At 40.4% G+C, this 26,416-nt stretch overlaps 2 protein-coding genes across 4 annotated transcripts in view; one reads left to right on the forward strand and one right to left on the reverse strand.

Moving 5' to 3' along the window:
- Positions 1-1,808: 1,808 nt before the first annotated feature.
- Positions 1,809-15,378, forward strand: LOC137633995 (oocyte zinc finger protein XlCOF6-like). 2 transcript variants are annotated; one of them, XM_068366237.1, is made up of 4 exons: positions 1,809-1,859; positions 4,388-4,516; positions 6,475-6,590; positions 12,464-15,378. In XM_068366237.1, the coding sequence occupies exon 4, from the start codon at positions 13,571-13,573 to the stop codon at positions 15,233-15,235; it is 1,665 nt and encodes a 554-aa protein (XP_068222338.1). In that variant the 5' UTR covers positions 1,809-1,859; positions 4,388-4,516; positions 6,475-6,590; positions 12,464-13,570; the 3' UTR covers positions 15,236-15,378. The 2 variants fall into 2 exon arrangements, with proteins under 2 accessions (XP_068222338.1, XP_068222339.1); XM_068366238.1 differs by having other exon boundaries at positions 4,388-4,499.
- A 6,167-nt stretch (positions 15,379-21,545) lies between these two features.
- LOC137633999 (gastrula zinc finger protein XlCGF57.1-like) overlaps positions 21,546-26,416 on the reverse strand; it is a 156,349-nt gene continuing 151,478 nt past the window's right edge. For both annotated transcript variants that reach the window (XM_068366242.1, XM_068366244.1), the window contains exon 2: positions 21,546-25,453. In XM_068366242.1, coding sequence (XP_068222343.1) covers positions 23,654-24,982 — 1,329 coding nt within the window. In that variant the 5' untranslated portion in view covers positions 24,983-25,453 and the 3' untranslated portion in view covers positions 21,546-23,653. The remainder of the gene's footprint in view (positions 25,454-26,416) is intronic.

Consider the following 26,416-nt stretch of genomic DNA (forward strand, 5'->3'; position numbering starts at 1 on the left):
ACTAAGGAAATTAGAATGTAAAAGGCAGAAATAAGTATATTAAAACCTTTACTATAGATTATATATGTTGAATATATATAAAAATGCTGATATATGTATAAAAATAAGCAGAAATAAGCAGAAATGAGCCAATATTTTGAAAGATGCAATGATTTATATATAAAAAACACTTAATTTTAAGAAAATTAGAATGTAAAAAGCAAAAATAATTATATTAAAACCTTTAATATATATTATAAATGATGAATATAGATAAAAATGCTGATATATGTATAAAATAAGCAAAAATAAGAAGAAATGAACCAATATTTCGAAAGATGCAATGACTTTATATATAAAAAACACGTAATTTTAAGAAAATTAGAATGTACAAGGCATAAATACGTATATTAAAACCTTTAATATATATCATATATGTTGAATATATATAAAAATGCTGATATATGTATAAAAATAAGCAAAAATAAGCAGAAATGAGCCAATATTTTGAAAGATGCAATGATTTATATATAAAAAACACTTAATTATAAGAAAATTAGAATATAAAAGGCATATATAAGTATATTAAAACCTTTGTTATATATCATATATGCTGAATATATACAAAAATGCTGAAATATGTATAAAAATAAGCAAAAATAAGCCCAGAATTAGAAAATATTGACAAGCATACAATGTTTTTATATATAAAAACCCTTAATTATAAGGAAATTAGAATGTAAAAGGCTGAAATAAGTATATTAAAACCTTTATTATATATTATAAATGCTGAAAATTAATAAGAATGATGATATATGTATAAAAATAAGCAAAAATATGCAGAAATAAGCAAAAAATGTCAAAGCTATTGACAAGCATTCAACGTTTTTATATATAAAACACTTAATTATAAGGAAATTAGAATGTAAAAGGCAGAAATAAGTATATTAAAACCTTTACTATACATTATATATGCTGAAAATTAATAAGAATGCTGATATATGTATAAAAATAAGCAAAAATAAGCAGAAATAAGCAAAAAATGTCAAAGCTATTGACAAGCATGCAATGTTTTTATATATAAAAACACTTAATTTTAAGAAAATTAGAATATAAAGGACAGAAATAAGTATATTAAAACCTTTACTATATATTATAAATACTGAATATATATAAAAATGTTGATATATGTATAAAAATAAGCAAAAATAAGCAGAAATGAGCCAATATTTCGAAAGATGCTATGAGTTTTATATATAAAAACACTTAATTTTAGGAAAATTAGAATGTAAAAGGCAGAAATAAGTATAATAAAACCTTTGGTATATATTATAAATGCTGAAAATTAATAAGAATGATGATATATGTATGAAAATAAGCAAAAATAAGCAAAGATTTCAAAACTATTGACTAGTATGTAATGTTTTTATATATAAAAACAGTTAATTATAAGGAAATTAGAATGTTAAAGGCAAAATTTTGTATATTAAAACCTTTATTATATATTATATATGCTAAATATATATAAAAATGCTGATATATGTATAAAAATAAGCAAAAATAAGCAGAAATGAGCCAATATTTTGAAAGATGCAATGAGTTTTATATATAAAAACACTTAATTGTAAGGAAATTAGAATATAAAAGGCAGAAATAAGTATAATAAAACCTTTATTATATATCATAAATACTGAATATATATAAAAATGTTGATATATGTATAAAAATAAGCAAAAATAAGCAAAAATAAGAAGAAATAAGCAAAAAAGTCAAAGATCTTGACCAGGATTCCTACGAGAAAAAAGTAAGAAGAAGAAGAGTTTGTTTACATTGTGGTAGGAGAAGCTCCAAGTCTGACGGCCCATTCTCGACCTTAATAAGTAGGTTATTTTGCCGTGAATTTGATTATATTATTCCATTATTTCACGGCTATTTAACCGTGACTCATGCTGTATAATTTTCAATTTTAATTTTATTGTTTAAGGCCTCCATTGCCGTCTCTTTACGAACGTTATTTTGCCGTGTTTTTGGTGTCTGTCACTACTCTAGGGTAGTTAAGCGTAAGGTAGATTACCTTATGGTAGTCTAGTTTAAGGTAGCCTACTCTAAGGTAGTTAAGTATATGGTAGAGTACCCTATGGTAGTCCAGTTTAAGGTAGACTACCTTAGGGTAGTTAAGCGTAAAGTAGATTACCCTATGGTAGTCCAGTTTAAGGTAGACTACCTTAGGGTAGTTAAGCGTACGGCAGATTACCCTATGGTAGTCCAGTTTAAGGTAGACTACTTTAGGGTAGTTAAGCGTAAGGTAGATTACCCTATGGTAGTCCAGTTCAAGGTAGAGTACTCTAAGGTAGTTAAATGTACGATAGATTACCTTAGGGTAGACAACCATAGAGTATTCGGGGTGTATGTATCATAGCGGCCACCTGTATGTTCTATTATGGTTAACTTAGAATACGGCAGTGTAAGCCCCTCCCCCCCTCCCCTTTAGGTCAGTAAGTAAGGACACGTCTCGTAGGTTAGGTTAGGGTGGAAAGTTTAGGTTAGTTGATGTCCATTTTTAATCCACGCGGGAGGAACGGGCCACCGATATGCAAAGACTCCGAATATTCTAGTATAGGATAAACTACCCTAATTATAATACAAGAGAGCTTGATTTTTATTTTACATTAACACATTTCCAATTTTGTTTAAGTGTAAAAATTTACCAACGGTTTTATTATAGTTATGGTGGGAAAAGCTTATCTATGAAAAGACAGTTGTTTCATATAGAAAAAATGTCAGTTTTCTTTGAAAAGGAGACTTATTTTCACTACAAATACAAACTTAATCGTCTGAGAAATAATAATCGATGTTTTTCTTTTTCCGCGAGTGAAGCAAGCGCACGGTGGGCAAAAATCATTAGATTTCTAAAAAATTATCCCTGTAATTAGACGGTCTAACGGGTTTTCGGTTTATTTGCCGATGCAATGAAGGTCAAATTCAGTGAAAACACATTATTTACAATAGGAAAAACTTTTCCTGTATAAAATGTTCCCTATGTAGCTATAATTTTACCACCAAAACACCTATGATTACACCATATTCCGTTTTTTTAAAAGCCGTTAAAGATATTGTTCCAATGTAAAAATTTACCGATAGCTTAGTGTAGGATTGTTTAGTGTAGGATAGCTTAGTGTAGGATAGTTTAGTGTAGGATAGCTTAGTGTAGGATTGTTTAGTATAGGATATCCTACGCAAGGATATGATCCTTCGTAGTTGGTTGGCCCCCACCAGGTCGGTAATTAAAATATGGGAAAATATATACTATAGTACAATATTCCTAATGAAGAAAATGAATGTGCCTGGTTTATTTATAGTTATTTTGAACTGTTTTTGAAGCAAATAACTTGGGGAAATTCATATTTTTCAAATTTTAGAGTTTTTAAAATTCCAAAAGTTATTATTAAAAAACCACATTTTAAAAGGGAAACAAACTCGAAAACACCTAACCTAACCCAGGAGCTGTATCCTTACTTGTTTACAGAAGGGGTGGCGACTCCCCTAAGGCTGCCGTATCCATACTTCCCCTAGGATCCCCTAGACTAAATCGTAACCCAGTGTTTGCTTCCAAACCGACTTCACTCATGGTAATGTAACATTAACCCTTTTACCCCTAGGCTATTTGGAACTTTCCAGCCCTTAACCCCCAGGGTTTTTTTTTTTCAAGCACATTTTGTAATATATACTTTTTAAATTGCTCCAAACAGCCTTAATTATCATCATAGAGAGGTCAGGGTGGTCTCATTCTTTTGGAAAATGCCTGAAGTTTCTCTTAAAGTTATCAAAAATATGCAAAAAAAAAAAAATGTAAATAGCAGTTTTTTGCAAGGACGTACCAGTACGTCCATGGGGGTAAAGGGATGAGTTTTGTGAAACGTACCAGTACGTCCATTGGGGGTAAAAGGGTTAAATCATAATTTTTTGTATATCGTAAAACTAGATTTCAGAGAGGAATAAACAACAGCTTCGCCATATAAAAAATCGATTTGACAATTACAGGTAGTCGTCGACTTGAGACCTATGCGACAGATGTCTGTTCGACTTTACCCTCATTAACAATACAAAGTACTGTACTGTACTGACATCAGGAAACTCAACAGTAAGCTATCTATGGTAAATAGAAAATATATCGTCATATCCCAAATATATTACATTTACTTTCACAATCGCTACCACGGTCGTACTACTCTCCACTGGCCATCTATGTTCTTCACTGCAGTACATAAGAGAGAATTAACGATCCAGTTGAAAATACTTTATAGGCATCTCAGAATTCTAGAAGTTATTATGAAACAGCCAGGATACGACTTAATCTATTCTCAATTAAATTTTTTCTCTGTATTTATATTAATTCAACTGCTTGCAGGATAATCCGCGACGCGCCAAAATATAAGTCGGACGTCCCTCTTTAGTGAAACTGAAGATATTTCAAGTTAAACTTGTCCGGTGGCCTTCTCGACGATTTCTTGACGTATGTCGTGAGTATTTTTCCCAGGTCTGTTCAATAATGTTTATAGTTTGTGGATACGTAGCCTTTGGTAGTCTATAGTATGGTAAACTACCCTAGCCTAAGGTAGGCCATTGCAGAGTAGACTATAGTACTCTATGGTAATCTAGCAGTTTTTGTGAATGAGCTAAGGCGGTAAAATACTACAATACAATATTTCTTATTTAGAAATTAAGAATATTCCTGATGTATTTATAGGTGCTTTGGCATAAAACCATAAATTTCATATTATAGATATTTAACCCTTTTACCCCCAAAGGACGTACTGGTACGTTTCACAAAACTCATCCCTTTATCCCCATGGACGTACCGGTACGTCCCTGCAAAAAAATGCTATACAATTTTTTTTTTCATATTTTTGATAATTTTTTGAAAAAATTCAGACATTTTCCAAGAGAATGAGACCAACCTGACCTCTCTATGACAAAAATTAAGGCTGTTAGAGCAATTTTAAAAAAATATACTGCAAAATGTGCTGGGGAAAAAAACAACTCCTTGGGGGTTAAGGGTTGGAAATTTCCAAAGAGCCTGGGGGTAAAAGGGTTAATAAGTCTAGAAGTTATGATGCAAAAGTCACATTCTAATAGGAAAACAGACTCGAGGTGACGACCTAACGTGATGACCCCACCTAATTCTATCTTTACCAACGCAAATGTTATGGTTCTTATTAACAGGACAAGATGCTAAGATTCCACCATTTGCTCATAACCTGAGGAAAAAGTAGTGTAGCTAAACTCATCATTTATTTAGTCGCAGTTCAGTAATGGCGGGGAGGGAGTGAGGAGCGCCTTATTACCTTATATCCTTATTTTATGTTTGGGTTCCCCCAGGTCCCTCAGTGTGAGGCACCTCGTATATCCACCAGAGAGTTGCTAATGCATCTTCCGGTGTATTTTGCATCTTCCAGTCTCGGATGGTCTGGGATGCATCTTAGGTATTTATCGAGCTTATTCTTAAACACATCTACGCTCACTCCTGATATGTTTCTTAGATGAGCTGGCAGCGCATTAAATAGTCGCTGCATTATCGATGCTGGTGCGTAGTGGATTAATGTCCTGTGCGCCTTCCTTAGTTTTCCTGGTATATTTTTTGGCACTATTAATCTACCTCGGCTTGCTCTTTCTGATATTTTTAGCTCCATGATGTTTTCAGTCATTCCTTCTATTTGCTTCCATGCTTGTATTATCATGTAGCGTTCTCTTCTTCTTTCTAGTATAGTTTTAAAAATTGCAGTCTTTCCCAGTAGTCAAGGTCCTTAACTTCTTCTATTCTAGCGGTATAGGACCTTTGTACACTCTCTATTTGTGCAATATCCTTTTGGTAGTGTGGGTACCATATCACATTGCAGTATTGTACTCGAGTGTACTACGTACATAAGTTTTGTAAAGCATAATCATGTGTTCAGCTTTTCTTGTTATAAAGTGTCTGGGTTCTCGGTCTTCACTTGGACGATCTACATCTCCTCGGGCGACCCTAGGCCAGCATGGACTATCACTAGCTCCCTCTAACCTCCCTCCCAGGGCGCCACCCTGGCGAGTACCCCCCGGTAGAAGGTCTCACAGCATCCACGTCCTGGCGGGGACGTGAACTCGGGATCTCCGAAACGGAAGCCCGCGACGCTACCAACCTAGCCATCCGGAGTGTATCGTTTGTTAGGGTGGGGGGTGGGGGGTGGGGGGTGGGGGAGATCAAGAGGGAGGTATAGATTTAGATGGTGAGATAAAGTGAAGGATGATATGGAGGGAAGAGATTTGATGGAGAGGTAACATCAGGCGGACACATTAACAAAGGGATAACAGTTAGAAATAAGACAGAAATCATGTTGTAAATGTTCTTAGGGTTGATTGTCTGTCGACTGTGACTTAATCTATTCTCAATGAGTTTTTTTTATTTATATTTTATATTACAGTATATTTTTCTGTATATATATTATATTTATATTACAGGTAATCTGCGACGAGCCTAAAATTAAGCTGGACATCCCTATGAAGTGAAATTGAAGATATTGGAAGCTAAATTTTATCTGTTGATAGTCTCGCCGATTTCTTAATTGACGTATGCCGTGAGTATTTCCACCAGTTTTGTTCAACAAAGTTTTGTAGTTAATAGATGAAGACTTTATTCATAAGCAAATGAATATCGTAATTAAAAAATAAGTTCTGAAACCTTTTATAAAGTTGCGTAAGTTTAGCTGATGATGTCCTTATACGAATACAAACACGAGATCTTTATTATCAACTGTTAACGAGATATACTTGCCTGAGAGGCGGACCAATCTTCACTTTCAACTCGGCCGCAGGTTTAAAGACCTACTTTCTTGCGCATTTGTTTTGGCTGATTGATGCCTCTCTCTTCTCTCTCTCTAGAGCTTGTACCGTTTGCTCGTCATTAACTCCACGAGCTGGCTGCAAGCGTCTCGGTACATGTGTAAGTCAGTGTAGACCCTAATCAGGTCTGGTTTCTTGTAGGGGCATGAGTCCTTGCAGCCAACGATCCCTTGGCAAGTACTATTATAATTATTATTATTTTCTAAGCTGCAACCCTAGTTGGAAAAGCAGGATGCTCTAAGCCCAGGGGCTCCAATAGGGAAAACAACCCAGTGAGGAAAGGAAACAAGGAAAAAATTAATTGTTTTAAGAGCAGCAACAATATTAAAATAAATATTTCCTATATAAACTATAAAAAACTTTAACAAAACAAGAGGAGGAGAAACAAGAGAGAACAGTGTGCCCGAGTGTACCCTCAAGCAAGTGAACTCTAACCCAAGGCAGTGGAAGACCATGGTACAGAGGTTATGGCACTACCCAAGACTAGAGAACAATGGTTTGAACAAGGAGGGATTATCTGTGGTGATATTGCTGTTCCAGGTTTTAGAAACCAGATCACGTTGGTATTATGGTACAAGGAAGGAAATCCTCTGCTTATCAACAAGGAGGGTACTGTTTCATAGTCCCTTGGCGAGATGGCAAATCAAAGGCACGTTTGGGCGTTCGATAATGCAGTACTGTAGTGTTCTCATTGAGGTTCATTCCAGGCTAGGAGGATATACTAGCGGACACGGTCAGACGATAGCAACATAGGTAGTGGTGGTGGTGGGGGGGGGGGGGGGGGCAGTAGCTGTAGTGAACGACACCTCGTAGTAACGGGGGATTTTGAGGAGGGAGAAGTCTGATTGGAAAGGGACCTCTGGTAGTGGTATCACTCGCCCCAGTTTTAATACCGACACCCTTTAGGGGTGAGCGAGCTGGATATATTCCTAGCATTCCATGCAACTTTTTTCTCTGGTATATTTAGCAGTATTTATACCTTTGAAATGGTGCTTTAAGCGAGTGGTCGCTACTACCCTGCGTGGTGGAAAGGCCTCTTACTCAATGGAGTTCCTCATCGATTAATTTGTTCATCACCTGGCTGAACAATAAGCTTCCACTGCTCGGCTTTCCGTTTCCAGATCTGTCGTCGGTGATGAAGGATGCCTTCCAACATCCCTGGAACATCCTGGACACTTGTGCGTTTCCACATCCTTCTGTCTGGTACAGTCCGTCGAGTAATTGACCCTTTTACCCCCAGGCTATTTGGAACTTTCCAACCCTTAACCCCCAGGCATTTTTTTTTCAAAGCACATTTTCCAATATATTTTTAAATTGCTCTAACAGCCTTAATTTTCAACATAGAGAGGTCAGGTTGGTCTCATTCTCTTGGAAAATGCCTGAAGTTTCTCATAAAGTTATCAAAAATATGCAAAAAAATATATAAATAGCAGTTTTTTGCAAGAACGTACCAGTACGTCCATGGGGGTTAAGGGATGAGTTTTGTGAAACGTACCAGTACGTCCATTGGGGGTAAAAGGGTTAACAAATTGTTGAAGACCTTTTCGGTTCCTATGTCAAATGGTTTCCAGAACTGCTGATGCTCATCGTCTAGGTACCGAGGGGATTACCCCAATGGCCCAATATACTCTGTCAGCCCCAAGTGCAGAGATACCAGAGCTTAGTGGCATCCATCTCACTTCATGTGCGGTAACTATCCAGCATTTCCTCCGTGCAAAAATCTTGCAAGGCACTGCACAGATGTCTGGATATCTGCAACTGATAACCGATTTCCTTGTCGAGAGAAGCGTCCCCAAGTCTCCGCGGTGAAAGGCTATCGCTCAACCTTGAGTCACGTTTTCAGACTTAAGCTTAGAGTGAGAGGTAAGAATGTTTAGCCATTTTTTCCTATCTTGGGTTGCTGTACTTAATCCATTATGAGCTCTGGACGCTAGATACAAACAAGCAACTCAACTGAGTACCATTTTTTCATGATCAGGTTTGTGGTGAAGTATCTCCTCCCATCCTTCTGGCCAGTCAAAGGATCCACTAACTCTGGCGGTAGTAGTCGAGACATTACACAAAGCCAGTACATTCTCAAGGCTATTCTAACTATTTGACTTGGAGGAAACTGCTTGTGTTCTGCAGAACTCGGCTGTAGAACCAGACAAGTTAGACATCCCTCTCTCGAGTGTCAGAGCCCCTTGGTAGTACCTTGGCATGAAGGAAGTGGATCTCTGCCGTACCAAGGAAGAACTCGCGAGTTTTACCCTGGTTAGAATCCTCCAGGATTACATATCAATGTACTTTGAACTAGAGATATTCTCCGAGAGTTTTCATATCATCTTAGCCTCTGTACTTTTAGGATAATACCCACAGGCCTCGGGACTTACTTCTTCGGGTCCTGTGAAGGATTTTCAGTAATTACTAATCACTCCCGGTGAAAAATGAATTGACATTGGTCATTTAAACAACAGATCACATTTCTGGCCGACTGGTATTCCATAATTCTCTCCGTATAATAATTTTAGTTAGATCTCTATCAAGGGATTCAGCAACCTAAGATCTACATTCAGATGGAATTGGTGCAAATAGAGTAGTATCATCTGCATATAAAGCAAGATCGTTTTCTAGGCCAAACCACATATCGTGTATATAGCATGAAAAGTAATGGGCCAAGAACACTACCCTGTGGAACACCAGATATCACATTCTTATATTCACTTTGGTGCCCATGAACAACTCTGCAATTTATTACTTAAAAATTCAATGATGCTAAAAAACAACTCGCCTACTCCGAACTGTTTGAGTTTGAAAATAAGGGCTTTTGCCTACACACCGAATAGTCTGGCCTATATATATATTCTCCACTGTCCTCATACTCCTGATAACATCAAGATTAGCAAACAATTCTTCTTCATTCAAAGGGTTAACTACTGCAGTGTAATTGTTCAGTGGCCACTTTCTTCTTGGTAGGGTAGAAGAGAGACTTTAGCTATGGTAAGCAGCTCTTCTTGGAGAAAGACACTCCAAAATCATACCATTGTTCTTTAGTCTTTGGTAGTGCTATAGCTTCTGTACTATGGTCTTCCACTCTCTCGGGTTAGAGTTCTCTTGCTTGAGGGTACGCTCGGTCACACTACTCTATCTAATTTCTCTTCCACTTGTTTTTGTTAAAGTTTTTATACTTTATATAGGAAATATTTATTTTAATGTTACTGTTCCTAAAATATTTTTCCTGTTTCCTTTCCTCACTAGGGTATTTTCCCTGTTGGAGCCCCCCGGACTTATAGCATCCTGCTTTTTCAATTAGGGTTGTAGCTTAGCAAGTAATAGTAGTAATAATAATAATAATGCAGGAAGAAAAGACCCTTTTAACATTGTTCCAAAGGATTGTCTCCTTCCTCAAGTTAGTCCTATTCCAAGGATTAAAGGTTTTTATTTTGAAACAAATCACATTTTTAAAGTCATTTATATTTTGGATATTTCCTAAATAAACAAACCATCATACTTCCCTTCTCAACCACTCAGTCCTCAGTCCTGAGATTAGAAGTTTGTATGGCTGAGAAAAATACAAATTACTTAAATATTTTGTTTACAATTTTATCCTGTTCGTAATACTAGGCAGGCAGTTAATTCTAATAGCCAGGCCTTCTCCATCACGAGGCTCAATACTACACAGTATTCTAGAAGTTTTATTCCAGCTGTGACCAAGTTCTGGAATGATCTTCCTAATCTTAGGGTAGTTGAATCAGTAGAACTTCAAAAGTTCAAAGTTGGAGCAAATGTTTTTACGTTGACCAGGCTGACAAGAGTCTTTTTATAGTTTATATATGGCATATCTGTTTTTGACGTTGTTAATAGTTTATATAGGACATATTGAGTATTTTATTTGTCTGTTTGGGATTTCTAGGTAGCGACACACGTTCATTCAATAACCTTCTTGGGTTTTATCTCAGCCGCTTTGTTGACGCTCCCTATGGGTGTGTATGCGGTCTTTTGGTGTCGCTTCCTCGGGATCTCTTTGTTTTGTAGGACTTTCTATTCATTCCTTATACTAATTGAGTACAGTTATGAGGAGGTTGGACAGGGCACCAGCCACCCGTTGAGATACTATTCCTAGTGTTATTGTGTCCCCTGATTAGCCAGATATTACTACATTGGATCCTTCTAAGGTCACGGCTCATTTTTCCTTTGCCCACACGTACACCGAATAGTCTGGCCTGTTCTTTACATATTCTCCTATCTTATACACCTGACAATACTAGGATAACAGAAAAATTCTTCTTCACTCAAGGGGTTAACTACTGCACTGTAATTGTTCAGTGGCTACTTTCCTCTTAGTAAGGGAAGAAGAGACTCTTTTAGCTATGGTGAGCAGCTCTTCTAGAAGGACACTCCAAAGTCAAACTATTGTTTTCTAGTCTTAGGTAGTGCCATAGCCTCTGTACCATAGTCTTCCACTGTCTTGGGTTAGAGTTCTCTCGCTTGAGGGTACACTCTGGCTCACTATTATATCTGTATTTCATTTCCTCATTGGGATATTTTCCCTATTGGAGCCCTTGGGGTTATAGCATCCTGCTTTTCCAATTAGGGTTAATAATAATAATGTCATTCATTCATGGTAAGCGAATGTGACATTGGTTCTCTCACCGATCTCATGGATTCTCTAACGGCAGTCCAAGATCTTCCTGGAACGTTTTAAGATTTTTCACTGAAGGTGTAGTAATGGTACAATTCACAAATCAAGTACATTTTGCAAATGAATGATTGTTAACCCTTTTACCCCCAAAGGACGTACTGGTACGTTTCACAAAACTCATCCCTTTACCCCCATGGACGTACCGGTACGTCCTTGCAAAAAAATGCTATTTAAATTTTTTTTTTTCATATTTTTGATAATTTTTTGAGAAACTTCAGGCATTTTCCAAGAGAATGAGACCAACCTGACCTCTCTATGACAAAAATTAAGGCTGTTAGAGCAATTTGAAAAAAAAAATACTGCAAAATGTGCTGGGAAAAAAATAACCCCTTGGGGGTTAAGGGTTGGAAATTTCCAAATAGCCTGGGGGTAAAAGGGTTAAGAGAGATAGAAGATGCAATGAGAACACAGAGGACAGGGTCGAAAACACATCTAAACCTTTGTCATGATTCGGCAGATGAAACGACCGGGAAGAAATAAGAAAAGATGTGGCCAGACAAATCTGAACTTTATCGGGACGCCTTGGGTCAATAATTTCCTGAAAAGGCGTATTGAATAATTGTTTGTATCTATTGGATCTAATTCTATTTACTAGAAGTTGGTTTGTTTTGAAAAAAGTTTTTTTAAATTGTTTATAAATATCTGGTTTCATTGTTTGATTATTTTGTTCTGTATTTCAATTTACGTTTTTACACTTCTCTCGTCTTGGTTTGTTTTGAAAAAAGTGTTTTTAAATCGTTTATAAATATCTGGTTTCATTGTTTGATTATTTTGAACTGTATTTCAATTTACGTTTTTACATTTCTCTCGTCTTGGTTTGTTTTGAAAAAAGTGTTTTTAAATTGTTTATAAATATCTGGTTTTATTGTTTGATTATTTTGTACTATGTTTCATTTTACGTTTTTACATCTCTTGTTTTTGTTTCAGGGGATATCTGCCTCAAGAGAAGTTCGACGGAGTCCTGCCACCGAAACCTGATGCCATTTTGATTATGTCAGTCATGGTCTTAGTTTAATGATGATAATCAACACAGTGGAGTTAATATAAACACAAGTATTATTAATAAGTTTAAGAGCAACACTTCTGTATATCCAAAAGTGAAAAGACCATAAGTTTTCTTGGATTTAGATTTGGTCGATACTAAGAGAGTCGAATGCCTTAAGCAAGTCGCCTTTTTAAAGAGTATGTGTTATTTGTGCAATGTAGGTTACTGGGTACTGAAAGAGTGTGAAGAGTGTCTGTGAATCTAGGCAGGTGGGAAATTAAACCGAGATGCAGTGGCAATAAGGACAAGACGACCCTGTTCTGTCGGTCTCCGCAAGGCCGGTTTCTCGATCTGCTTGCGATAGGTTTAATCTCATACATAAAAACCAACCAAAGAAAGAGTGTGAAGAAAGTGTGTGAAGCTAGGCAGGTGGGGAATTAAACCGAGATGCAGTGGCAATAAGGACAAGACGACCCTGTTCTGTCGGTCTCCGCAAGGCCGGTTTCTCGATCCGCTTGCGATAGCTTTAATCTCATACATAAAAACCAACCAAAGAAAGAGTGTGAAGAGTGTGTGTGAAGCCAGGCAGGTGGGGAATTAAACCGAGATGCAGTAGCAATAAGGACAAGACGACCCTGTTCTGTCGGTCTCTGCTAGGTCGGTTTCTCGATCTGTTTGCGATAGGTTTAATCACATACAAAAAAACTAACCAAAGAAAGTGTGTGAAGAGTGTCTGTGAAGCTAGGCAGGTGGGGAATTAAACTGAGATGCAGTGGCAATAAGGACAAGACGACCGTGTTCTGAGGGTCTCCGCAAGGTTGGTCTCTCGATCTGTTTGCGATAGCTTTAATCTCATAAATAAAAACGAAGCTAGGCAGGTGGGAAATTTAAACCGAGATGCAGTGGCAATAAGGACAAGACGACCCTGTTCTGTCGGTCTCTGCAAGGTCGGTTTCTCGATCTGCTTGCGATAGGTTTAATCTCATACATAAAAACCAACCAAGGAAAGAAAGATTCGTCGTCGCGTTTCGGACATCGCGCCTCTCAGAATGGAAGCCGCCGTCGAAGACCAGGCATCGTTATCTTCCGTCAAAGAAGAAAAGAGTTTAGAGGATCAAACACTAGAGGCCAAAGTCAACGCTTCTTCCTTTTTAGAACCTTGTATTCAAATCAAAACCGAGCCGGAGCCTGAACCGGAATTTATCGATCCGGATAAAATTGATGCGAAGTATCCCTGCGCATCTTCGATCAAAGTCGAGGACGATCCGGGCGATCCGCTGAGTTGCGACAAAGATTACGGAGAGGAGAGCGTCGGGGAAGAGTATGAGGCGCCGATTACGCCCGTCAGGAAAGACCCGGAGATCCCTTTCGTGTCCTGCGGGGAACTGATCGACGGGAAACCGGACGGCAAGAGCGACGACGACGATGAGGAAGATAGGGAAGTGTTCCCCGGGGATATCATACCCGCTTCGAGCAGACGGGTTTCCCGAATCCGGGACACCACGCCGTCGGGAAAGAAGATCTTCACGTGCACGGAGTGCCAGCGGACCTTTACCCGCTTCAGCCACTATAAAATCCACATGCGGAAACACACGGGAGAAAGGCCCTTTTCCTGCTCGGAATGTCCGAGAAGTTTCTCTCGGCTGAGCAGCTTGAAGATCCACATACGAACTCACACCGGCGAGAAACCCTTCAACTGCGAGGAGTGCCAGAGTCGTTTCTCCACCTCGAGCCACCTCCGGCGACACATGAAGACCCACAGCGGCGAGGAGCCGTCGGGCAAGAAGCCCTACAGCTGCCCCGAGTGCGAGAGCTGCTTCTCCCGGCCCTACGACCTCAAGATCCACACGAGGATTCACACGGGCGAGAAGCCTTTCGCCTGCACGCAGTGCGAGAGCACCTTCTCGAGTTCCAGCCATCTCCGACGACACCTCCGGACCCACACGGGGGAGAAGCCCTTCACGTGCGTCGAGTGCGACAGCAGCTTCACCCAGCTGAGCAACCTGCGGCTGCACATGCGCACGCACACGGGCGAGAAGCCGTACAGCTGCTCGGAGTGCCCTAGCACCTTCTGCCGTCCTTACGAGCTTAAGAGTCACATGAGGGTCCACACGGGGGAGAAGCCGTTCTCCTGCGCCGTGTGCCAGAACACGTTCTCCCAGTCGAGCCACCTCAGGGAGCACATGCGCACCCACACCGGAGAACGTCCGTACAGCTGCCCCGTGTGTCAGAACACGTACCCTCGGTCGAACGACCTGAAGGTGCACATCAGGACCCACACCGGCGAGCGGCCTTTCTCGTGCACCGAGTGTCCGAGCACGTTCACCAGCTCGTGCCACCTGAAACGCCACGCGAGAACTCACGGCGAAGCGGCCGACATGAAGCGCTACCCCTGCTCTTTGTGCCAAAGCACCTTCACGTGCAGGGGGAGCCTAAAGACGCACATGAGGTCCCACCTCGGACTGAAGCCGTTCACTTGTTCCGTGTGCGACAGCAGCTTCACCCAGTCGAGCAGCCTGCGGAAGCACCTGAGGATCCACACGGGAGAGAAGCCCTTCACGTGCGACGTGTGCCAGAACAGCTTCACGCAGTCCAGCAGCCTACAGAAACACATGAGGGTCCACACGGGGGAGAAGCCGTTCTCCTGCTCCGAATGCCAGCGGAAGTTCTCCCTGTCGCACAGTTTGCGGAGACACATGAAGACTCACGAGTGAGGGTGCCCCCCTTTTTTTTAAACTAAATATGTCGGGAGATGAAGTCGGCCGCTCTGCTTTTGTCGGAGCTACGTCATTTTCAACGAATGTTCTTCGGGATGTCGGAAATGGGGTACTATTTTCACCGAGTGTTCTTGAGATGTCGAAAACAGAGTACTATTTTCACAGAGTGTTCTTCGGGATGTCGGAAATGGGGTACTATTTTCACCTAATGTTCTTGAGATGTTGGAAATGTGGTACTATTTTCACCGAGTGTTCTTGAGATGTCGAAAATGGGATGTATTTGCACAGTGTTCTTTGGTTGTTGAAAATGGGGCACGATTTTCATTGGAGCACCATTTTCGCCAAGTGTTCTCGCTCTCGGTGTTATTTGCACTGTGCTTCTTGCACCTAAATGCTGTCTAGACTTTGGCATGTTGGAAACGAGTTACTGGAACAGCAGGATAAGGCTCGTGAAGGGAAGAGAAAAAGTTATTGGTGTTAATTCAGAAAGACATGAAAGAGAACGATAGTAAAAATAAATGAAAGACACAAGATGATAAAACCATGAAAATGGAGAGGAAAGACAGAAATTATTAGAAAAGTATAGAGTAAAGGTTGGAAGGAAACAAACAGTTCAGAAGTATACACAAAGAAAAATGAACAAGCGGAAGAAAGTATTGAAAAGCCATTAAGGAGAAAGTGTGGAATTCAAGACGTAGTTTTCCAATTCCTACTTTATAATGTACTTATAAAAGAGAGTCCTACTTTATAGTTAGGTACTTATAAAAGAAAAGAAAACTTACGTAATAAAAGTGCCCATATGAAGAGGGAATTTCAAACTAGAAAGAAATAGAAACAATGAGAAGAACAGTTGAAGAAAAAGCAAAAGAATAGAGAAGAAAAATGGGGTTCAGACGACGAGGAAAACGACCGAACACGTCGCTACGGAAGCGCGTAAAGCTCGGAGTCGGGACCTGCGTGGACAGTCTGCTCATAGATTCAGTTGGGAGGAACAACCATATAGTTACGCTATGAAGTAAAATACTAATATGGAGAAAGATTGCAGCTACGAGCCGAGTGAGTGCTGTAATGTGTAGAGTACACCTCACGAGGTGCATTGACGACACTACTGTAACACCTCGTTTTATATCTGTTCCAACTTTAAGTCGGTCATCTTAAACTAGAGGGGCACTCAGTAGAGCGCAGACCTCCGCCATGCCAGCTTATTTCTCGACCTTGACCTTCGACCTAGAAAGACTTTTATATCTGTTTCAACTTTAAGTCAGTCATCTTAAACTAGAGGGGTACTCAGTAGAGCGCAGACCTCCGCCACGCCAGCTTATTTCTCGACCTTGACCTTTGACCTAGAAAGACTTTTATGTCTGTTCCAACTTTAAGTCGGTCATCTTAAACTAGAGGGGTACTCAGTAGAGCGCAGACCTCCCCCACGCCAGCTTATTTCTCGATCTTGACCTCTGACCTAGGACTTTCAAAATTGAAACACTTCCACGTCTTAATATAACAATTAATCCTTGAAAGTTTCACTGTGCTATGAGTATAATTGTGGTTAGGAAGTTGTTCACACATAAACAATGGCAAAAACATAACCTGGAGATAATAACGTTCTTGTTGGGTTTTAAGTCGTAAAATAGTTATCAATTGCCTTATTGTACAAAAAATGGAGTCTTATTAATATACGTGATCATGGTTTTATAGATTGAAAGTTGGTTATGTATGCTGGTTACATATGTCATTTTTATGGAGGCAAAAGTCCTACGGCGAAAATTGCTTTACGTCGGCTCTCTTGAAACTACATAACGACTTACAGCGAGATGTTACTGTACCATCCTACTGGGTGTGTAGCACTAAGCCCTGTCCACACGATCGAGTATGCCCGACGGGCAAACAGTGATACCAGACCACAATAGTTAGTAAGAATGAGGTTTAATGACGTCAGAAGCGGGAAAAGCACAGACAGGGATCTGGAATCATAGTGTTGCTAGATCCCTGCCTTTAGTTATCCCGCTTCTGACGTCATTAACCCTCATTCTTACTAACTATTGTGGTCTGGTATCACTGTTTGCCCGTCGGGCATACTCGATCGTGTGGACAGGGCTTTAGGGTCGGGGGAAGCGGTGGTTCCCCGGGCACAAAGTCTAATACCGTAAAGCTAGAGTGACGAAATTTCCCAGAAATCTAATAAAACATTGCTAGCGTGAGGACATTTCCCAGAAATCTAATACCACATTGCTAGCATGACACAATTTCCCAGAAATATAATACCACATTGCTAGCATGATGAAATTTCCCAGAAATTTAATACCACATAGCTAGCATGACACAATTTCCCAGAAATATAATACCACATTGCTAGCATGATGAAATTAACCAAAAATCTAATACCACATTGCTAGCATGATGAAATCTCCCAGAAATCTAATACCACATTGCTAGCATGAGGAAATTAACCAAAAATCTAATACCACATTGCTAGCGTGAGTTAATTAACCAAAAATCTAATACCACATTGCTAGCATGATGAAATTTCCCAGAAATCTAATACCACATTGCTAGCATGATGAAATTTCCCAGAAATTTAATACCACATAGCTAGCATGACACAATTTCCCAGAAATATAATACCACATTGTTAGCATGAGGAAATTAACCAAAAATCTAATACCACATTGCTAGCATGATGAAATTAACCAAAAATCTAATACCACATTGCTAGCATGATGAAATTAACCAAAAATCTAATACCACATTGCTAGCATGATGAAATTAACCAGAAATCTAATACCACATTGCTAGCGTGATGAAATTTCCCAAAAATCTAATACCACATTGCTAGCATGACACAATTTCCCACTTATTAATGTGACAAGTCAGAGGCAAGGGTGCTATAACTGTAATATTCTCTCTCTCTCTCTCTCTCTCTCTCTCTCTCTCTCTCTCTCTCTCTCTCTCTCTCTCTCTCTCTCTCTCAAAATTAATTTATTATCTATCGGACTATGAGAACCAACTTTTGGTATCTCCTTAAAGATGGATTTTTATGCAAAATTATTAATTTAATTTTGAAATTTCGTCGTATCTCACAATCATATGTTCTAGTTTTAAGAAATGTTATTGTCCTGGTGTTGATGGTAAATACAGTATCTGACATAATTTTTATATAAACCATATTTGTAGTTTGTAGTTTTAAGATTAATTTCATTAGAACATTCTGGTTGCTGTAGGTTTAAAGAACTATTTTGTAATTATAAAATAAAGATTTATCGGGAATTATTCCTCTCGTTGTTTATCCATTTGTATATGTTAATGAAGTGGTAAACGTACGAAGTAATGTCCATATATATTGTGATTATTCATATATTAGCACATCTAGGTACCTTGGAACATCTGTTAGGAGAGAAGCTTGAATTTTATGCTGTTTAAAATCATATTTTTCTTCTATTTGTTCATGTTATTGATTGATTTAAAACCATAAAAGTGTTATGTCATTATAAAAGTTAAATAGTTTTCAGAAGACCTGCTTCTGAAATAAATCTAAAAAGGCCACTTGCATAGTAGGACACATCATGTCCAAGAATCTTGGCAAGGATGAACCTGCCACCCTCACCTCGAGCCTTAAACAAATATCTATTCCTTAAGTTGTTATAATTGGGGCATTCGGTCAACAAATGCCTCACTGTTAGAGGTACTAAACAAAGAGACATCTCCCATTTTCGGGGCATCATGTTATACCTCCAAGGAGAGAGCCTTCAGCAACGTCTGCAACATCAGGAACAGCAGAGGTTTGACCAGATCTGTCGGAAGCCTCTGCCACCACAACATCGACAATAGACAGAGGGTCTACCTCTGCTATCATCGGCGACTGCTTGACAGCGGCCCCCAACTGGATAAGGTCAAACAGGGCTTCCTTGGAGGGCAAGCCCTTAAGCCCCAAGGAAGCCCAAAGCTGAAAGAGATCATCGTTAGAGACAGAGTTATGGCCATCAACGTTAGAATCAAAATCCTCCCCCGGGGGAGGAGGGGGAGCCGCCCCGCTATGGGAGGCGACGCCCTCTCCCACACCCCGAGATCGGGAAACAGAACAAGGGTCTACGCTACCACTCGGCGGCCTCTCACGAGAGGCCGGTCGAGTGGGAGCTTCGGAGGAGGTTTGGGCGGCGGAAGAAGAGTCTCTGGAGCCTTCCTCCTTTAAGGCAACCATTGAAGGAGAAAGGTCTCTTGGACTTCTTCTTACGCCGGCGGGCAAACCTCTCCCAATGGGAGGTAGACCACTCCCTACACTCACTGCACGTTACTTCCTTGTCACACCGTTGGCCTCGACACTGCGGGCAAAGGGTGTGGGGATCAGTTTCGACCGCCAACATGAAGGTACTGCAGGGGCGGCCAGCGAGTCCCAGGGAACTTGCACATGATGAAATGAAAAGGGCGAGGCCAACTTCCAAGCACACAGCTGAGGAAAAGCAAAAGAAAAGATTAAGGCTGTCAATAGCGAGGACGATAGACAGACACGTCTGCTCATCGTCCAAGCCAAAAATGAAGTGAGACAACTCACCGGTGTGTGGGGGGGGAGGGGTAGCAAGCTATCCCTTCCCCTACCCCCTTGCTAACTAGCGCGGGGGTAGTTAACCCTCGTTAAAAATCTATTGGCTCATCAATTTCAGCTACGCCGAAAGTAAACCCAATGTAAATAGCGTGGTTTGTATTTCGGTTACGGAACAATGTAGTTTTCAGACTTTGTCGCCATTGGAAACTGAACCCAAGGAAGTTTGTCCTGCCAGTGCTCTGTCAGTGGGAGAAGGCCTGCTGTCAGGATATCAATGGCTGCATTGCGGTGTCTTTCCGATTCCCACTTCGCCACTGCAGGCGCCGTTCTCGTTTCTGCTGCCGTGGAGTCATCCCCCGAGGCCTCTTTTCCCTTGGGAGCGTCGTCATTGGTTTCTGTGGCCCTGAAGATGAGCGAGAAGGAACACATTCCCCCTTGTAGTTCTTCTTTCTTTTCCTGAATTATACTGGATGTTAATTCTTCTACTCGAATTCTTATCGGCATTTTATCAAGGATGAAAACCGAAATAAAACTCTTATTCCATCTTTTTAGAATTTTATAACGTGTATACTTCAATATACAAGATATAATTTTCTATGATTATATTAAAAATATTTTCTTACAAACATACCGAGGGAGAATTCCTCGTCATAAGTTACAGAAATACACATATTAGGAAGGTTAAACGTATAAGTATCAAATGACTTAAGATTTAAGTAGCACTATAGAATAGTCAGGTTAAAATGCTAAGTTTTTCCAATTAAACTATATTTAAAACTCTAGTGTCGTATTACTAGATACCGCAGAATGGTAGAGTACTATATGTCACATGGGACTGTATTAAAGTATCTGCATACATGTACTTTTCCATGTTCAATACACGTATGGAAAACATATGTGACCTACTTCTTTTGGACAGAGTATTACAGTACCGCGTTTTTTCTCTCTCAGTGCGAGCTATTCCCCCACAATGGCATAAAGACCTAATTATAATTCACAGATTAATAATTTTGTGGATTTTTTCCCAAATTGATCATGAGGTAAAATAACCAAGACCACTATAGGCCTATACACCACGCCGTTCACGAATGCTCCGTCTCGATTTCGTCGTGACGTCTTCTCAATCGGTTTTGTTTGAATGTTGTAGTATGACGCCATTTACTACCACTAGCCGGTAGAGTTGCTGTTCACAAAACAGCTCGAGTAGCCGGACACTCTTTAAAACACAGTATATTTCGAGAGAAAAACGTTACTTTATGGCCAGAGCTAGTTTATACAGGATAAGAAGTAAATACTCAACTTTCCAGAGACAGGCCTGTATCTTTTATTTGTGATGCATTGGTAATGATTATACGCTTGGGTGCAGTCATTTGTTTTTACCCATAATTCTTGTGCTATGATATACGTGGCCTGACGCCATTTCTGTCCGAGTATTGTAACTGGCAAGTTCAATGCTGAAGGTACTCTATACTGCGGTATCTCCCACATTCTCCATTAAAGTGACTCATTTATGTAGAGATAAACTTTTATTATAACACACCATCATGTCCTTCGAGCTCACAGGTTTTTCGTACGTGACTCGAGAGAAAATTTTCAGGTCAAGAAACACAGTATTTTCTTTCAATAAATATTCTGTTTATAAAAGACTGGCCAGATTTGGAAAATATCATTAGTTTTTATTATGCTTGTACTCTCTCTCTCTCTCTCTCTCTCTCTCTCTCTCTCTCTCTCTCTCTCTCTCTCTCTCTCTCTCTCTCTCTCTCTGTGATTTTCTATACATTCTTTTTTATGTATTCCATCCAAATGATCAATTTAACTTACAAGTACACACATACAGTACATAGATAGAAATATACAATAGATATAGTATGGAAAATGGGAAAAAATAATCTACCTACTAAGGTACTTCCTCCAATTTTGGTCGGTAGCCAACATAAAAAAAATATTTTTGAGCTCAGGCCATGTCGTCCTGATGGAAGGATCCTTTAGTAGCTTCCTCAGGGTATATATGACGACAGTGGATATTCCCAGAGAATTAAACTAAAGGTTTCACAGAATTCTAACTTCTGGTGCGAGTACCCTTAAGGATATCGTAAAATAACAGGGGATGTATTCTTGACACGCCACAAAGCTATCTGAACCCCACATAGGGTTTATGCTTCGAGGGGGATGTTGGTGGCAAGATATGGGAGGAGCTGTTACAAAGTTCTCCTCCTCCGTTACTGTTATGGGCACTCGAATGACATATGCGTCGGCCATCTTGCTGACGTCATCACCGCCCGCCAACTCCATTCCTTTCGTAGTAGCGTCTTTGACCAGGTGTTTTTCCCAGTTGTTTCACTATTTACTGCAGCCATGTCGCAATCTTCAGCCTCTTCTGTCTCTGGAAAGTTGAGTATTTACTTCTTATACTGTATAAATTAACTCTGGCCGTAAAGTAACATTTTTCTCTCGAAATGTATTGTGTTTTAAAGAGTATCTGGCTACTCAAGCTGTTTTGTGAACAGCAACTCTACCGGCTAGTGGTAGTAAATGGCGTAGTACTACAACATTCACTTTTTTATGAATGAATTACTGATAGTAACCTGCATCATACTATCAACTTTTTTTATGAATGAAATCCAACTACATAACAGAAGGGTTTTAGGAAGAGATATAAAATCCTGAGTCCTGTGAGAGGAGCAGGACTTCAGCAAAGCCAGAACGAACGTTTGGGCTTCTAACGAGCTAGTTAGCATCGTTATCCATAACCCTGACCTTAAGCTATGACTTACAAGGGTGAGGTTTAACTGGCAGAGTAACAATCTAGGTTTGTGTTATTATTAGCTAAGCTACAACCCTAGTTGGAAAAGCAGGATGCTATAAGGAAGGCCTCCAACAGAGGAAAATAGCCCAGTGAGGAAATAAGGAAATAAACTATAAGAGAAGAGTAAAAAATCAAAATGAAATATTTTAGGAACAGTAATAGCATTCAAACTTAAAAAAAAAAAAAAACAAGAAGAGAAATAAGATAGAACAGCATGCCCGAGCGTACCCCCAAGCAAGAGAACTCTAATCCAAGACAGTGGAAGACCATGGTACAGAGACCTATGGCACAAGTTCTGAAAAATACAATTTTCCTTAATTAATTTGCGATTTGTTCCTATGGAAAGAAAGGTCATCGTCCTTCGATACAAGGCATATCCTTAGGAGGAAGGAAGTCCTATACTGAAGATCCCCGAAGTCCTATACTGAAGGTCCTCGCCATACATACACACATCCGACTGAAAAAATAAATCTCGGATATTGTATTGTATCAAAAGTTTGTATACCAATAAAATAAAGAAATAATACTAACAATGGAAAGTAAATGAATTGGAATATGTAAAAATAAAGTGTTACATATTTTAGTATTGAGAGAGAGAGAGAGAAATGACTACATAAGGGGGTCAACAAAGGTGGTGGAAATAAAGAAAGTGCAGGAAGGGAGGCTGAGATGGTATGGACACCTGATGAGGAGAGATGAGGACATGTTGGGAGACATACTATGGAGATGGATGTTCAGGGAAGAAGAAGAAGAGGGAGACCAAGAAAGAGATGGAGGGACTGTGTGAGAGGAGACTTACAGGAGAAGGGAATTGATGAGGCAGAAGCGCAGAATAGAAAAAGATGGAAACGGCTCATCCGCAACGGCGACCCTATATAAAAATGGGAACCAGCTGGGAAGAAGAAGAAGAAGAAGAGGAGAGAGAGAGAGAGAGAGAATGAATATGCACACACACGCACACCTCTCTGGCCAGAGTAAGACTACTTCCCCTCACCCCTAATAACAAAGAGGGGCACCTGATCGAGTGAAAGATATCTAGCAAATGGCACGAACGAACAGCCCTAAACCAAAATCATTTCCCTGTCACTTGTCCGCCGTGAGTTTTCTTGTGCCTCAAGAGATTGCTCGAACACGTGAAGGTTCTCTCGCACTCCGCGCACGAAAAAGGACGCTCCCCGGAGTGGGTTCTCATGTGGAGTTTCAGATCAGTCGACCGAGAGTAAGTGTTCGGACACACCAGGCAAACGTACGGACGTTCCCTCGTGTGAGTTTTCATATGTTCCTTGAGGTTGCCCGATTGCGAAAACTTGCTCGGGCATATCGCGCACGAGAAAGGTCTCTCGCCCGTGTGAGTGCGCATGTGGATCTTGAGGTATCCCGGGGAATAGAACGCGCTCGGACATTCCGAGCAGCGGAAGTTCTTCTCGCCCGTGTGCGTCATTATGTGCATCTTGAGTTTGCTCAGCCGCGTAAAGCTGGAGCCACACTCGGAGCACTTGAAAGGCTTCTCGCCCGTGTGACTCCTCATGTGCCGTCGGAGGTTACTCGCCTTCGTGAAGGCGCTTTTGCACAGCTCGCAGGCGAAGGGTTTCTCGCCTGTGTGAGTCCCACTGTGGACCTTGAGCTCGTGAGGCGAGGAAAAGCGACTCTCGCACGCAGTGCAAGCAAATGGCTTCCGAACGGACAGGTCTCCTCCACAGTGAGCTTTCACGTGCCGCCGGAGATTGTTCTGAGTCGTGAAGCGCGTCTGGCACTCCTTGCAGGAAAAGGGCTTATCACCCCTGTGAGTCCTGATGTGGATCTTCAAGCTATTGGGAGTCGCGAAACGTCTCGGACATTCCGGACAGGACAAGGGCTTCTCCCCGGTGTGTGTCCTCATGTGAACCTTCAGGAGGGTGAGGCGCGTAAAGGTCCTCTGGCATTCTGAGCAAGTGATGATCTTCTTAATTTTAGCTGTGGGATCCAAGAGCCGGAAGTTAAGCCTTCCATTGCCAGAAGCCGGGATGATGTCCCCAGGAAAAACGTCCATTTCTTCCTCGTCATCTCTGCTTTCGCCGTCCGGTTTTCCCTCGATCAGCTCCCCGCAGGACACGAAAGGTATCTCGGGGTCTTTCCCGAAAGGTGTAATCGGCTCCTCATACCCTTCCCCGACGCTTTCCTCTCCGTGGTCTTTATCGCAACTCAGTGGATCTCCCGGATTCTCCTCGACTTTGATCGAAGGTGCGCAGGAATATTTCACATCAATTTTACCGGGATCGATAAATTCCGGTTCAGTTTTGATTTCCGTACAGGGTTCTATATAAGAAGCACTGCTAGTGACATCTAGTGGTTGGTCCTCCAAGCTCTTCTTTTCTTCTTTGATGGAAGTTAAAGATGCCTGTTCTTGGTCAACTGCTTCCATTTTGAGACGCGACGTCCAAGACACGACGGCGAATCTCCCTTTGCTTCGTCTTTATGCTTTTAGCTTAAAATTACCGGCAAACCTAACATAACCGAGTCGAGAAGCAGACCAGCTGCACCACGGCATCTCGGCTTCCTCTCACAGCCGAACATCTTCAGTCACACTCTTTCATTAACCAGTTACCCACAGAAAACAAATAATATTTATAAACAGACCACTTAATTAAGACATCCAACTCTCTTAGAACACACAAACTTCAGGGCTCTTCAGATTTGGGTACAGAAACGTTACTGTTAAACTGTAATCATTAACAATTTTCTTACATTAATCCCAATCTGTTAATTATCATTATTAACCGGACAAAGTTCACGACGGCATCAGGCTTCGGCGGTAGGATTTCAACGAAAGATCATGACTGCATCAGGTTTCGGCGGTAGGAATTCGACGGACTTTTCTTCCGGCAGACATCCCCTGAAACAAAGACGAAAGAAATGTAAAAACTTCATCACAGAACAAAATACTGTATACAATTAACGAAATCAGACATTACCGAACAATCTAAAATCCCTTCAAAATATAAATCTATTTCTTAAAAAGTTAAAGCGAAGCTATCTCTTGTGAAGAACTGCTAGTCTCAATGTATACAATCAAATTTGAGATATCACATATCTAAAAATATGATAAATTTTAAGAGTAATTTGTATTTTTCCTACCCATACAAACCTGAGCTCTTTAATTAAGGAGATTAGTTTGGCGCAGCCAACAAATCGTGTCGACACGAGAATAGTTACAGATGGCTTCAAACTGTTGGAACCTAGATATATGTCTCCTTTAGGCTCTAGAGCCTTTAAATATGCGGCCCCGAGACTATAAAATAAGCTCCTGCAAAACATTCGAATGATTGAAGACATTAAGGCTTTCAAGAGGAAACTGAAGACTTTCTTATTTCATGAGTCTTTCGACAGTGACGATTTAACGGTAAATGATGAATATGAGACATGAAACGTTAAATACTATGAACGAACAAGGTAAAACAACAGTGGAGGTCCTGTAGAGAGTGGGGTTCCCCTGCTGTATGGGACCGGAAAAGCAGCCATCAAAGTAAGTTGAAATGGATAACGAACAGTTATCAGACTGGAGAGGGTGAAGGGCGAGGAGGCTGCCCTCTTCCTGTCAGAGTATCACTCACTTCTGTTACTTCGCATACTTCGCCAGGGACTCAGATATCTTATTTGTTCCTTCGAGGCATACGAACCTAGTCATTTAACTAGAGACCCACTGCTTGGGAGGGGTGGAAGTCCCCATGGAACCAATATCAAAGGACTTACATTTGTTATTTGTTCCTTCGAGGCATACAAACCTTCGTCATATAATCAAAGAGACTCACTGCTTGGAAGGTTGGAAGTCCCCTTGGAACCAATATTAAAGGACTTA

This window comes from Palaemon carinicauda, chromosome 43, assembly GCF_036898095.1.
Source record: "Palaemon carinicauda isolate YSFRI2023 chromosome 43, ASM3689809v2, whole genome shotgun sequence".
NCBI lineage: Eukaryota > Metazoa > Arthropoda > Malacostraca > Decapoda > Palaemonidae > Palaemon > Palaemon carinicauda.